The following is a 15,024-nucleotide window of genomic DNA, read 5'->3' as shown; positions in this document are numbered from 1 at the left end:
GCAAAAGATTAGTATGGTTTAATAGTTATGTATGTCTGAAAATTACATTAATACTTTGGAAGTGTTTAAGAAAACATTTCCAAAGAAGAAATAAAAATAATAATAATCAAAAAGCATGTAACTTTGTGGGCCAATACAAAGAACACACTGTACTGACTTATTTATGTATTGTATAAGATTCTAGGTTCAAAGGCCTACACTTTTATGTTGGTTTTATTTACATGTGAAATTTTTTCCAAGTGATACAGGGAAATGGATACCATATGTTTCCCAGCTGTTTTGTTCTGACAGGAACTATTAAGCACTCAGTATGGAAATGAATTCTGTCTGAGTTTATGAAAACACTGCTTTCAACACAGGGGTCTAGGCACAGGAAAAGGCATCAACATTTTGTTTGTCATCACTTTATTTAAGCTTACATTTATTTTGTTGCTTCACTTTCTCCACTTTTTAACTTTAATAACATGCATTTACATAAACCACTGGTGACCAAACTGTAAAATCAGGCACTGAGAAGCAATGATGTATGTTGCAAATCTGCCTCAGATAATTGTGAAGTCATGTATTTCTCCTTTCTTTCATTAAAGTTAGAGCTGAGTAAGGTACTACCATTTTTCATTATTTTTTCATTGTTTCTTCATTTTTAATTGATTTGTTTTCCTTGCAAACACTGTTTTTCCAGAGGGGAAAAAAACAAAAACAAACTGGAACATGAAAAACAGTTAGCAATATTTTTACTGGCTTAAAAACACCCTCTTCACTTAACTAAGATGATGAATTTCCACTGCTTTTAATAAAGAATTAGAACACAGCATTTAACCGTATAGCTGAAGGGATGAAAGCAAGTCAGAGTAGCAGACACAGTATCTCTTTGCGCCATTTACTCTTGGGAGCTGCATCAGTCCTTAGGCAGTTACACCATGGTTTCCCTCTACATGACACTGAGGCCATAGCCTGGAGTAGACCAGGACACAGCTAGAAACTCTTTCATTCTGCTTTCAGCTGCTTGTTCCCTGAAGAAGCAAAAGCAAGTGTTGTCCACAGTCTCCAAAGCACCAGCACAGCAGGAGTTACACTGCGTAGTCTTAAACAGCTGCTCCAGAGGAAAAGCCTCTTGCTCATCTCTCCATACTTATGAACTCAGACAGGGGCCATTAAAAGTCTGGGTCAAATAAATACTGTTTGATTATTTTATAAACAATAGTAAAAGATGGCCTGACTTTAAGGCAGGGGGCTAGAATGTGGAGCAGCTAGTTTGATTCCAGAATCTGACAAATAATTCTGGTATACTCCTAAAAGGTGATGAAATTGCTTTTCCCCCAGGTATATGTCAAAATTATTTCCCAAACTTTTATTCATTAATATAAGAGACTTAGATAATCCTACTATTGTATTACTGAGACAAGAAGAGCAAGGAACGCAAAAGCTGCAGACTTCATTCACATCGGTAAAGAAGCATTAGCTGCTCAATAGACCTGAGATGTCAAAGTATTTCTTTGGCACAAAAAAAACCTTTATCTGACAAAAACCTGCAAGGGTCAAATTTGCAGATGTAGCTCTTCACCATATATTGTACTCCATGCTTTTTCTGAGGAAGACAAAATGCAAATTAGTCCAGAGGCTTGCAGGCTTATTTACAGGTTTTCTTATCTATTTATTTACTTATATATATCCTAGAACTACTGGGGGCAAATAAGCAGAAAAGGGGGCAACTAGGAGGTAACTTCTCTTTCTATTTAATCCCCATCTGATTCTATTTTCAAGAATCAAAATTGATCCCTACAACCTGTTTCCAGCTGGAAGTATCTTTTGATTTCAAAGTATTTTTCAATGATCTCTATGTCTAGAGCATGGTGAGAGGTGGAGTTTTACCTGGTATACAAGCATCTGTAGAACTACAGGGGAACTGAGTTTTCTCCAGTCATCAAGATAACCTCATGCACACATGAAATTTTACACTTGTGACAGGAAGTTTCTGTGATACTTACAGAAATTTTTGTGATACTTAAGTCTAATGCCAAACATCACAGTGCCTCTAAATTGTCCTGAGTACAATGAAAATACCATGTTTTACTTTGAAAAAGTCTGTGACTATCACTGACGACTGCCCATATTTTTTTAAATGCAGTATTTCAACATATTGCTCATGTAAAATTGGGAGAGGACCTGCCTCAAGTCTACACAAAATTTCCTCTTTGGAGTTCTACTGTCATCTGAAAGAAATGCCTGGGCTTTCTCCTTATGATATGCCTTCACCAGAGACCTGAATCAATTATGACCCGCATTAATTCCAGGTCCATTTCAGGCACTGTGATTCTGACTTTGTACACAGGTGCTGAGGTGTTGACTACACTAGGGAAATTTTCCAAAAACTCATGGTTGTTGTCACCAATGTATCTCCAACACTTACAGAAGTATGTGGGCTCCATATGATAGAGGAAGGGCTGTCTCTTACAAATCAATGGATAATCAGAACCAGATCTGAATATCCATTTACTCCTTTATTAATATCACAAAATTCATATTTAACTGAATTCATTTTGACTGAAGGTGGCACTGTTTTACAGTTTTAACATATCAATAACTTGTACCAGGAAAACACATTAAAGTCCTTTAACATAAGCTCTATAGCATGAGAACCTGAATTAAAGAACAAGCCTGTACAGATAAGAATGGAGACAGCTTGTTCCCATTTAAGTGGAATTTCAAGTCATTATAAAGAAGAAAGAAAGAAAGAGAGAGAGAGAAAGAAAGAAAGACAGAGAGAAAGAAAGAAAGGAAAGAAAGAGAGAGAGAGAAAGAAAGAAAGAGAGAGAGAGAGAGAGAAAGAAAGAAAGAAAGAAGAAAGAAAGAAAGAAAGAAAGAAAGAAAGAAAGAAAGAAAGAAAGAAAGAAAGAAAGAAAGAAAGAAAGAAAGAAAGAAAGAAAGAAAGAAAGAAAGAAAGAAAGAAAGAAAGAAAGAAAGAAAGAAAGAAAGAAAGAAGAAAGAAAGGGTAAATAATAATTAATACTATTAAATAATGGCATACCTTTTCAAGGTAATTCAAAAATTGTCTCAGTGAATGAATCTTTTTTTATCTTTGGCTTGAAGATGAATAATACAAAAGCTGTCATTCTAAAGTAGAGAATATAGGAAAGGCAAAAAATTTTTGAAATCACTAAATTTGGTTTACTCTTGTATAGACAGATCTATGGATGTAAAAGGAAGGTAGCAAGCAAAGTTCTAATGAAAAATCAGAAGAGGTCATTCTGGCACAAAATGTATGAAAAAGGAAGAAGGAGAATGCAAAAATTAGGCCAGAAAAGAACTTATATGTAGCTAGCACAACTGGTTTTTTACTTAGAAAATTCTTCAGTATTCTACCAAGGAATGATCCAATCATTATTGTATTGTTCCAGATATACCTGTGAAATTGATGCTTTTTAACACTGCTTCAAATAAAATTTTACTTTATTTTCTCATACAACTAAAAACTACCGAGATCTTGAGATGGAAATTTTCTGTAACTTTATGCTCATTGATTTATTTATTTTTCTCTGTTAGGAAACTAGTATTTTGAATTTTTTTTCAAATGGCAGTTTCTTTGGGAATGAATAAAGCAGTGCAGAATGATAACTCCTAGACATTAAAAGCGAATTTGTTTTTACCAATTTGTGAGTAAAGATCTAGAGCAGTATATTGCCTGTATTTGAAACACGCATTTAATGACAAGTGAAAGTTGTCACAGGTGACAGAATACACTTCAACAATGACATGGTTTGGTGAAGCTTGCTGAACACAGTTGTCTTGAACCATTTGTTCAAGTGTCCTTAGAAAATTTGCCCAGAAAGGATGCAACCAATTTCATACTTAATAATGAAAGCATAAAGGACTGATTTCTGTTTCAGTTCATCAGTCTACATTAAACAATGCTGGAAACCAGCGGACACTCTGGCTAACGCTTCATTTCAGGAAAAATGTGCTAACTTGGTCCATTTCTAAACCACACTCTTTAATTTTCTATTTTTGAAGAGAAAAAAAAATTACAGAATCCCAAAATGTATTCTGAGTTGGAAGGGATCCACATGGATCATTGAGTGAATGCTCGTAAGTGAATGGCCTGTACAGGCCTTAAACCCACAGCCTCAGAGTTAATTACCACCTTGCTCTAAAGAACTGAGATAATGTCCACATTAGTGGTTATTATGATACCTAAAAGAACATTCTCTTGATGCATGATTGTAGAAAAAACAATTTCCCTTAATCACTCTTTACCGTGGATAAACCACAATTTTCCCTGCAATTTTTTGCCAATACCATCTATCTTTACCCTGGTAATCTGGGGGTACTGGCTCCAAGGATGTCTTGGAATTTTCCTGAGTCAGAATTCCCTAAATCCAAGAAGGATTCAGAGAAGTCATAATGGATTTGGATGCAAAACTTGAAGGAATACTAAGTAAGATGCAGATGATACAAAATCAGGAGGAGCTGATTACTCCATCTGAAGACAGAGAGGCCCAGCAGAGAGACCTCAATAAATTAGAGGCTTGGGCAGTCACCAGCTGTATGAAATTCCACAAGGGAATATGCCAAATTCTGTACCTGGGGTGGGGCAACCCTGGATGTATGGACATACTGGGGAATGAGTAGAGAGCAGCCACATGGAAAGGGCCCTGGGGCACCTGGTCAGTGGCAAGGTGACCATGAGCCAGCAGTGCCCTGGTAGCCAGGAGAGCCAAGAGTGTCCTGTGGGACATCAGGGACAGCATCACAGCCAGACAAGGGAGGGGACTGTCCTGCTCTGCTCTGAGCTGGGGCAGCCTCACCTCCAGTGCTGGGGGCAGGTCTGGGTGCCACAACACAAAAAAGACATTGAGCTGTTAGAGAGTGCCCAAAGTAGGGCCATGAGGATGGTGAAGGGTTTGGAGGGGAAGCCGTGTGAGGAGTGGCTGAGGGCACTTGGTCTGTTCAGCCTAGAGGAGACTGAGGGCAGACCTCAGTGCAGTCACAACTTCCTTGTGAGGGGAACAGGAGGGGCAGGCACTGATCCCTGCTCTGTGGTGAGCAGTGACAGGACTCAAGAGAATGGCCTGAAACTCTGTCAGGGGAAGTTTAGGTTTGAGATCAGGAAAATGTCTTTCAGCCAGAGAGTGGCTGGGCACTGAACAGGCTCCCCAGGGAAGTGGTGACAGCACCAGCCTGACAGAGATCAAGAAGTGTTTGGACACTGCTCTCAGGCATATGGTGTGACTCTTGGCTGTTCTACTCTGTAGGGCTAGGAGCTGGACTGTGATGATCCTTGTGGGTCCCTTCCAACTCAGAATATTCTGTGATTCTATGATTCTGAGTCAGAACTGAGACTGTGCTGCTGCATGACTGTCATGTACATCTTGCAAAAGAGTGAGGCAGGAACAGGACCCTCCCAACAATACACACGACCAGCCAGTCCTGTCCAATAAAGGGAGGCATTTCAAGTGGATAGCGGCATTTCAAGGAGGAAAAACTACACGTTGGGAAAATGTTTGTCAGACTTTCTAATACCTCCCTTTCAAAAAGAACAAGTAGTTTGAGTAAAAGTTACAGGCAGTCAGAAATAGTATTAAGAACTCAAAAAAATCTGCCAAAGGAATTATGTGACATGCTTGAGAAGACCCACTGACTTATAAACACCACTATCTGCCTAGAATTAAAAGTGCTTGGAGTAATTTGAAAACAATGTAAGCAATACTTTCATATGTTACTAACTTATTATTCAATGTTTACATGAAAAGGGAAAAGAAAATCAGAATGACAGGGCTACTTACCAAACTTATCTGCAAACAACGAATAGTAACACTTCCACATTATTAGCCATATAGTTAAGTAATCCATAATGAGGAACTGGTTTGGTTTACATCTGTTCTAACAATCCTGTTCTGAAAATAGTTGCATATATGTATATGTATATGTATATGTATATGTATATGTATATGATTATTTTTTCAAGTATAAAGTTGAATCTTTCATCATAATTTTGTCTTAATTGTCTTAGTGAACTAAGACAAAGATGACAGACAACTGCTTTTTAGACTATGACATGTCTTATCTATGGTCAACATTTGCTTAAGTTTTGGTTCTAAAAAATAATTCTTGGATAGCTCTACTTTCATAGTCCTCTCAGTTTCAAAGGAGAAGTGCAACCTCTAACTAAGCAGAAGGCAGTATGAGGTAGTAAGCTGGATCAGCTCTTTGTAAAACCTCTGAATTTTATTATTTGTAACAACTTGAATTAACAGCAGAATGCAAATATAAAATAGTATGAATGCTTTATGCTACAGCATGAAAGATTTATAATATAATTTATTTTCATAAAAAACAGCACGCATCATCAATACTTTGGCAATATTATTTTAATGATCTAATTATTTTAATGATCTGTTTGTATAGGGAAGGCAAAAGACTGTCAAAAGTTATCAAATGAGGCCTTTACACAATGTTGATGAATCCAGCTCTTTTGATATTTCAAGACTGGAGTTACTGAAGGCAGATATGTAAAGTGATACACTCCTGTTCAGAACTATATTATTACTCAGTGATTAAACAGAGTAAAAATAAAAATATTTCAGTACTATCTCCTATTCACCAAAATAAGTGGTAAGTAGCAAGAAAACACAGCTCTTAGGACTGTTTCCACTTTGCCAAAACTACTATCAATGCAAAAGAGCTCCTTTTTACTCAAGACTTTTAACCAATCTGTAATTAACTTCCACTGGCACACTCCCCAGAGCTACTGCTGTCTTCCAGCAATCCCTGTATTTACTTCTGTCAATCCCTTTTCAAGGGAATAGATGAGTGCTGATGTAATTAAAATCATAATCAAAAAATGTCCATCTGCAGAGGCAACCGTGGAACAAGAGAGATACAAAGTAATTTGTCAGCATCCTACCATACAAAGGAAGAGCTCATAAGCAGTATTTCATCCTTACTATTTTAAATGGAGAAAGAAAAATGGGAGGAGGAATATGGGAGAGAACGGTGGAAGCATGTGGGGAGCAATAAGGGATTAAATGCTATGGAGAATGGCAGGGAAGAAGGAGGAGCAGAAGGAAGAAGTGGGTGAAAAAGAGGAAAGTAGGAGAGAAGGAGGCAGGAGGAATGAGAGAAGACTGGGAGAAGAATAGTGCGGAATGGTGTGACAATAGGAAAACAGGGAGAGAACAGGGAGAGTGGGAGTAAGAATGGGAAAGAAGGGAAGGAGACAGGAAGAAAGAGGGAAGGAAATAGAACAAAGGGGGAAGATGTCAGGATGCAAGGGATGAGGAAGGGGGGAAGAACCAGCAAGAAGGAAGGAAGAAGAGAGAAGAAAACGGGAAAGGTAGAAGGGTGTAATAGGGCAGGATGGGAAGAAAGAGGGGAATATGGAGGGGAGGATGGAGGGGAGGAATGGGGGGACACTAGGGTAGAAGGAGATAAGGAAATTTGAGAAGAGTAGATCAGGAGTCTTCACCCTTTACACTTCTTCCCTGCTCTTGCTTGTAACAAGTAATACTGTGTGTGCAACCATTGCTGTGCCCTGTGTGGGCAGTAATCTGCAGGCATTACAAGAAGAGTTTTGCTTCTCTTTCTTGCCAAGGACAGTGGCATGTGGTGACCTGGCCTTTAATAACTCTGTTAGAAGAAGTAGCAATGAGAAAGTTTCCACTTAAGTTAAACACAATAGAAATTTTTAAAAGTCTAAAGAAAATACAGACATAAAAGTTGCTGAAGTATAGCATGGTTCTTGTCCTTGTATCATCCCATGAATTCCAGATCTCCTGTTTCTGTTATAAAATTACTTGATGAAACAACATTAACAAAAGTCCAATTAAAGGATCAAAAAGCACAATAAACTTTTCATAGCTCAACAAAAATGCTTCTCTTACCAATTTATTTCTCCTTCATCAGGAAGAGAAAAATAAAAGAGGATTAATCTGATTTACAGAGTGAAAAACAACACTGAATGCACTTTTTGTCAGGGGGCAGAGGGAAGGTCTCCAGCTGGTTTTCATCTATATGCCATGATTCTTCCTTTAGTTTACACTATTAAACTAAAAAACTCAGCTTTAATCTTAACTATTACAGTATGCCTTAGAGTAGATTCTATCATGTAGCATCCTTGATATAGTTTCAGACTCTGGCAAAACATCATCCCTCAGACTGGTCCCGGCCATATGGGTAGTAAATGCATCCAACATTTTTTCATTGGCGCCTACATTATTACGTCTTGTCACCAATGGTTTCTTGGGTTTTCAAGTAAATTGTTGCACATACTGTGGTTTGGAGCTGCTGAGATGAAGCCCTACATTTATCTGTATACAGCCAAATCCTTTTTTGGAACTTTCTTTCCCTCTAATGAACTAACATCTGTTGAAAAAAAAGAAACTCATGTTTCCAGAACACTGTACATAAATGAGAAAAAACAAAACAACAGGACACTGCCAAGAAGCTATTGTTGCCAAATTGTACATGATTAAAAAAAGCCTAGAATATAATGGGTGGACAGAAATGGGCATCATACCTGATCTGTCTTCATTTTGTGAATCACACCTTCTACATAATTCTGGAATGGTCTTGAGAGAAGTTACAGAATACTGCAAAAAATGAGAAAAAATGTGTAGAGGTAATAATTAAAAAAGATAAAAAGTAAGATTTTCAAGCGGTTCAAGTGTCATGGATACTATCAAAACCTACAAACCAAGGCTGCTTCTGGCAGCCTGATGGTCATCTTATGTTGCATGAGAAAAGCAGATGGCACCTGCTTTTGTTTCCCACCTTGAGACATATGAAACAGACTTTCAGAGCTAGAGCAAAGCACCTCCTCACCTCAGATTTCTCCTTCCTGCAGGTCACTGTTATTCAAGGCACAAATACAATGCAATACAATGAGAGATACATTGGAGGTCAGACCACATTCAGGTTTCATCATAAACTTCAAGGGTCTCACTTTGCCCACCTGTGCACGTATTATGGCGCTGCACTTCAACAATTACTGTGCTTAAAAATTTGAATTCACAAACCAGTATGTAAAAGGAATGCAGAATATCTGCGCTGTAGAGGTCTGATTTCAGAGAGGGGTGTGTGTACCCGCACATATCAGATGACAGGCTCATTTCTCTAACCTGGGCTTCATTAAAGCAAAATTGTATTATTATTTTGATGTGACAAAACACATCTGATAGAAATCAGCATTTTATTCACTGCATTAACCATTTAAAATGGAAAAAATCCCCCCAGAGGTACCATAAGCATTTTACTAAACAGAATATTTTAGTTTATACACTCGTGGAATACCTTTGGATGGACACAGGATCCACTGTTATAAAACCATACATTCTGATACAACTGCAGTTGCTTTATAGTAAGTCTTCCTTCATTAAACGTTTAAATGTTACAGGAATCTCCACTTAAACAAATGAAAATCATTATGTCTGTGAAAGAAATATCAATTACATTGCTTATACAAAAAGGACCCTATTAAAACAGTATTTTGGAAACTTAAATAGAAAAAAAGCATTTAGGATTAGCACAACTGAAATTTTTCAAAGAATACACAAACACCACATGTTTTCAAAGAAAGAGATATTTTTAGTTGGTGTGCTGTTGACCAATGAAGAAAAACAACTACACATAGAACCATATGAACTTTCCACACAAAGAAGAAACGGTGATACATTGTTTTCGGTTTTGCTGACAGTTTGTCATTCAGTGTTTGACATGTTTCTAAAGCACAGCTGGCAATCTCCTTCAAAATAATCTAAATTCAAGCTCATGTGACCAATTGCAGAGTAATGTACTTTTCTGGTGCAAGTTTAAGACTTTTACTCACATGACTAGTTACTTCATTAAGCCTAGAAAACCTCCCAGGCTCTACTTTTTCCCTCGTCGACCTAATTCAGGGATGTATTGAGAAACCTAAACCACATGAAGAAACCCTCCTAAGTACTCCCAGGATCAACACTGAACTTATTCATTAAAATGTGTAGCAGCACTCCAGAACTACCCAATGATTCCAATCACCATTAAACAAGGGGTTGTGTATAAGGCTGTGACTGCTTCATGATGTGACAGCCTAAAGCAAGAAAGCACAGAGCCGAGACAGGGAGAAGGATGCTACTAAAGACAAATTAATACAAGTTAAACACAGACATAGCACACCATGTGCTAGGCTTCACTTTAGTTATTGTTTAATAAAGCCTGAGCTGTTAAGCTATACATCTTGCTATTTCAGCACAAAGACTTAGAATGCAATGTTGAACTAGTCTAGTAAGAATCTCAGAAGAATCCAAGGAGTATGTCTCCAAGGAATATGGTAGCTTCATAAGACCAGCTGTTGCAGTTTAAAATATTACACAGTTTGTAATTCAATTAGAAAGAGGCCTTTTGTATTCTATTGCTATGTGTTTTGTCAGGCAGCTTCAAAAACAGAAAGCCGTCTTTCTTTTTGTTGTTTTCCTGTTCTTGGAAAAACAGATTTTTTTTCTGTTTCAACATTGCTTTAAAATGTATTCAGTTAGTCGTCTCACCACCAAAAATCTACTGAATGTTTGTAATATTGATTTCATTAACAGATTTCCTCCCACTTACCTCTGTCCTCAAAGACTTCTGCAAATTTACATTTCTGCCTTGTGTATTTTGTGGTTAATATGTAAAGCACCACCTTTTGGTCCAGGAAGCAACTAAAATTACTTCTTCAAGTGGACTTTTCCCAACCATAAAAACAATCAATTCCCAGCTCTTCCCACTAGAACTGATTTCTCACATATCTAGCTCCAGTTCTAATCATCAGTAATGTTTTCTAGGTTTTCTTCCACTGTAAATTTCAAGGTTACACAGGACATCAAAAGAAGTTGAGATTGCAGTCCTTCATTAGAACAGAATTTAAAACTTAATGCTTATTCAACAACACTTTCAACTCTTCATTCAATAATTTCAAACTTTTTTTGCATACAAAATTAAACACCACTTCTCACGTTTCATCATTGGAGTAGCCACGTCAGAGCCGAGGGCCATGCCCAAGGGCATAACTGACAATTTAAGAGCTCAGCACATCACCTTACTTTGTTAGTCAATGCTTACTGTGATCTTGGCTATTTAATTAAAGTCTGTTGTGGTTGATGGCGACATTCAGTAACAAACAAAGAGGTTGTTCCTAAGACAACACATGCAATGGAATTTTTGATTACTGTTTGAGGTCTGGGTTCCTTTTCTGCATTTAAGGCCTGCCTATGTCCAACCCGAAATAGTGAATTCTAGTAAGCCCCGAAAGAACTTTGATGGAAGATAAGTATCAACAGCAAATGAGAGAAGAGGCAGTAGCAAGTATTCTATACAAATGCAAGATATTCCCAGTTTTTCCCAACAAACATTGCTAATTCAGGGAAAAATGGGATTTCCCTTGTAATACATTTGTTCATTTTGTAACACTATGTTACAAAATCTGAATTAATGTCAATGTTAACCTTTTAAATTTCACATGGTTTTCAAATTTTAATGCAATGAATTTTAAGCAAAACACATGAAGAAAAATATCTTTAACAGGGCTGTTCTGCTCTGTGCCACTTGTTCACCACTTGGAGATGCACTTGTGTTCTAGAAGTATCAGAAAGAAGAAATAACTGATCATGAGTAACAGCAAAGAAATATTATACAAAATAGTAAAAAACCCAAGTAAATCAAGAAACAAGAGTTACTTTACAATACTCTGTTGTATCCTAAACGGAATCCAAGCGCGAAGCTGTATGCATAGTGAGACTCTCAGAGCACGTTATCATAACCATGGCACCCCTAGCATGAAAGACCATGTCCAACTGTTTGCAGTATTAGAACTCAAATCCTTTACCACCACCAAAGATCTTGACTGGATAAAGACACCAATGACTCTGTACTGACCCTAAATGCACAGCTCTTTGTTTTTATTTTGATACTGAAAAAAACCACTTTCCTCCATTACCTTCCTCCAGCTAACTTTTTTCCAAGTGTTTCCAAGTAAACAGTCTCATTTCCAGTTATTCATGATACTGGATAACAAAACACTTTATTGATATTAAAAGCCTATTAAATTAATTTTACAATGCATTTTCCTAATAATTTATTAACTGTGAAATGCCACCATATTTCTGAGACATTTATTTGGGAATAGTAAGTTATACTGAGAATAAGTACAGGAACAATACTTGGCCTGATGTGGCAGGAAGATTTTTCTCAATAGTAGTGTCAATTTAAGCAGCTTCAAAACAAAACAAAAAAAAAACAACAAAAAAACCCCAAACAAACAAACAAAAAAAAAACACCACAGAGAAGGAAAGAGATTAGACTGGTATAGTGCACGTAAGAAATACTGCCTCCCCAAACTACAGTAATTTCACGATTACAAGCCGCACCTGACTATAAGCCGCACCTCCAGGTGTCGGCAACCTTTAGCTCTTTGTCCATATATAAGCCGCACCTGATTATAAGCCACTCTGTCGTTCGCAGCGAGGACCTGCGTGCAACAAAATTGCCAATTAGTAACAGAATCACAGGATCGTGGGGTTTACTGGCTTGGCTCGGGCCGTGCAGGCTTGGCCTGCTCGGGGCTGCCACTTGGTGGGGCTGCTCGGGGCTGGCCGCCGCTGCCACCAGGCTCGCTCGCCCTGGCCTGGCGCTGCCCTGCGGTGGCAGGCAGGGACAGAGGCCCCTGCCTGCTCCCACGGCGGTGGCAGGTGGGCACGGAGCCCCCCCACCCGCTCCTGCGGCGCCGGTGGGAGGCGGGTATGGAGCCCCCCCCTCCCGCGGCGCCAGTGGTGGGTGGGCACAGAGCCCCCTCATCTCCTCCCCGGGCCACAGGGCAGGCAGGGGGGAGCCCCCTACCACCCCCCCTGTGCTGCTGGCACGGAGCCCGCCTCCACCCGCCACGCAACAGAGTAACCAATTTGTAAAAATTGCGCAACCCCGGGGTTTTACTGGCAGGCGCTCGGCTCGGCACCCTGGCTGGCACTTCCAGGGTTGGAAATTTCAGAAATTTTTTCACATATTAACCGCTCCTGAGTGTAAGCCATATTTCCGGGGTGGGATCAAAATTTTAGTCAAAATGGTGCGGCTTATAACTGTGAAATTACTGTAAATGTCGTTCCTACAGTTGTGATGAGCGTCTTTGAAGCACTGGTTAGGTTATTCGTGCTATGGATTGTGCATCTTAGACACTTGATATGTTATTCTTCCCTTTAGCTTCAAAGGGGACCTATACAGACACCACTAACACTGTCAGGGGTACAAAATGTCTGAAACTAACACTTCCTATGAACAACTTAGTGGACATCTGCATTTTGCTTCATTCTGAAATGGGAGACAGGAAGAAAAGAGAGAGATGTAAGAGCGAGCTTCAGATAGATGGTAAGTACATCAATCTGCTGGAGCTAATGATTGTGCCTGCACAGTGATGTAGGACCCTGCATGCTGAGTCCAGCAGGACTGATGGCTGGCAGGCAAGGTCTGGCTGTGTGTGAGCCTGAAGGGTGACCCAGCTCTTCCTGTGGACAAGGAAGGGTGCAGCAGGCTCAGGAGGGTCCCTGTGCTGAGTAAATAGGAAGCAAGCAGCTTGGGCACACTCCTGACCATGCAAAGTCTATGTTTTCCCTGCCAGGTGAGCATTCACAAGGTTTTAAAGCTGTTCCAAAATATCTGGTCATTGAACAGCTGTTTACTTAGACCTTAACCCAATTACTGCATTGGTACTGCACAAACCTTTAAATTAGGCACAGTCTCACACTGGCACCACTGAGCCTGGCTTTCATTCATACAGAGCTAAGAGAACGATCTGAGCAATTATCTATACACTCAATCTGTAACAGTTAACAAGTATCTTATCATGAAGAACTCTGGTTATGATGAGGTTATCTTGCATTTTTTCTGTAGACCTAAAAATAAAATTGTTTCCATTTTCTCAATTTGCCAGTGCAATGTAAATGCTGCATTTCAATTAAAGGGTTAGGAAACCTTCAGGTAACCATACCAACAGCATAAAACTTCAGAGCAGGAATAAATTTATAGTCAAAATCAGGAGAAACAGGAAAAAAGTGAAAGCGTAAGACATACATTTCATAATGTATCTGTCATTTAATGCAGTCTAAAGGGTTTTTTCCCCCTTTCCTTTCAGTGAGCAGTTATTAATGAAGAAATAAATTAAAATATTCAGTTGGGTTGCTTAATGTCACAGCAGAGAGAATATTATTTTTGTTTAATGTAAACAAAAACCTATTCTGTCTGAACTGCAGTCAAATATACTACACCATTCAGATCAGGAATGGAACCATCTTAGTTTGTAAAATAAGCACCATATCTGCATTCCAGAACCCTGATGGAGTTGGTAGATGTAGCTGCTAAGTAACTCTCTATAGTATTTTAACAGTCATAGCAGTCAGTCTCCCATGACTGGATAGAAGTGAATACCACATTCTCTTTTAGCAAAGATGAAAAGACGGGCCTCAGGAACTCCTAGCAGCTCAGCCATGCCTCAGTGCCCAGTAAGAGCATGGGAGAGATCCTCCTGGAAGTTATGCTGAAACATATGGACAGCAGAGAGGTGATTGGAGAAAGTCAGCATAGCTTCACAAAGGGAAAATTGCTCCTGACTAAGGTAGTGGCCTCCTACAACCAAGAGAGAGAGCTACAGATGTCTTCTGCCTCAGCTTCTGTGCCTTTGGCACACTGTATCCAAGTATAACCTCCTTGTCTCTAATTTGGAGAGATAGGGGTTTGATGGACAGATGGACAAGGAACTGTCCATGTCCAATGAATTACAATCAACAGCTCAATCTCCAAGTGAAACTCAATGAGAGGTGTCCCTCAAGGATGCAACAAATAGTATTTAATATCTTTGTTGAGGACATAGATGACGGGATCAGGGGCACCCTTAGCAAGTTCTCACATGGCACCAAGCTGAGTGATTGATTTGCTGAAGGGATGAAACGCTAGCCAGAGGGACCTTGGGATGAGTTGCGGTGTTGGCCCATGTGAACATCATTAAGTTCAAGAAGTCAAGATCCTGTG

General features: G+C 39.0%; 1 protein-coding gene across 4 annotated transcripts in view; it reads right to left on the bottom strand.

Moving 5' to 3' along the window:
* The window catches only part of LOC117010386 (synuclein alpha interacting protein), a 97,906-nt gene that overhangs the window by 35,573 nt on the left and 47,309 nt on the right, over positions 1-15,024 (bottom strand). For all 4 annotated transcript variants that reach the window (XR_004420650.1, XR_004420649.1, XM_033084812.1 and 1 more), the window contains exon 3: positions 8,516-8,588. Coding sequence is in view for 2 of the 4 variants with exons in the window: in XM_033084812.1 (XP_032940703.1) it covers positions 8,516-8,588 (73 nt within the window). In the remaining 2 variants the exon portion in view is untranslated. The remainder of the gene's footprint in view (positions 1-8,515; positions 8,589-15,024) is intronic.

This window comes from Catharus ustulatus, chromosome Z (assembly GCF_009819885.2).
Source record: "Catharus ustulatus isolate bCatUst1 chromosome Z, bCatUst1.pri.v2, whole genome shotgun sequence".
NCBI classification, from domain to species: domain Eukaryota; kingdom Metazoa; phylum Chordata; class Aves; order Passeriformes; family Turdidae; genus Catharus; species Catharus ustulatus.
The sequence above is the reverse complement of the archived record's forward strand: the minus strand, read 5'-3'. Positions and strand labels throughout refer to the sequence as shown.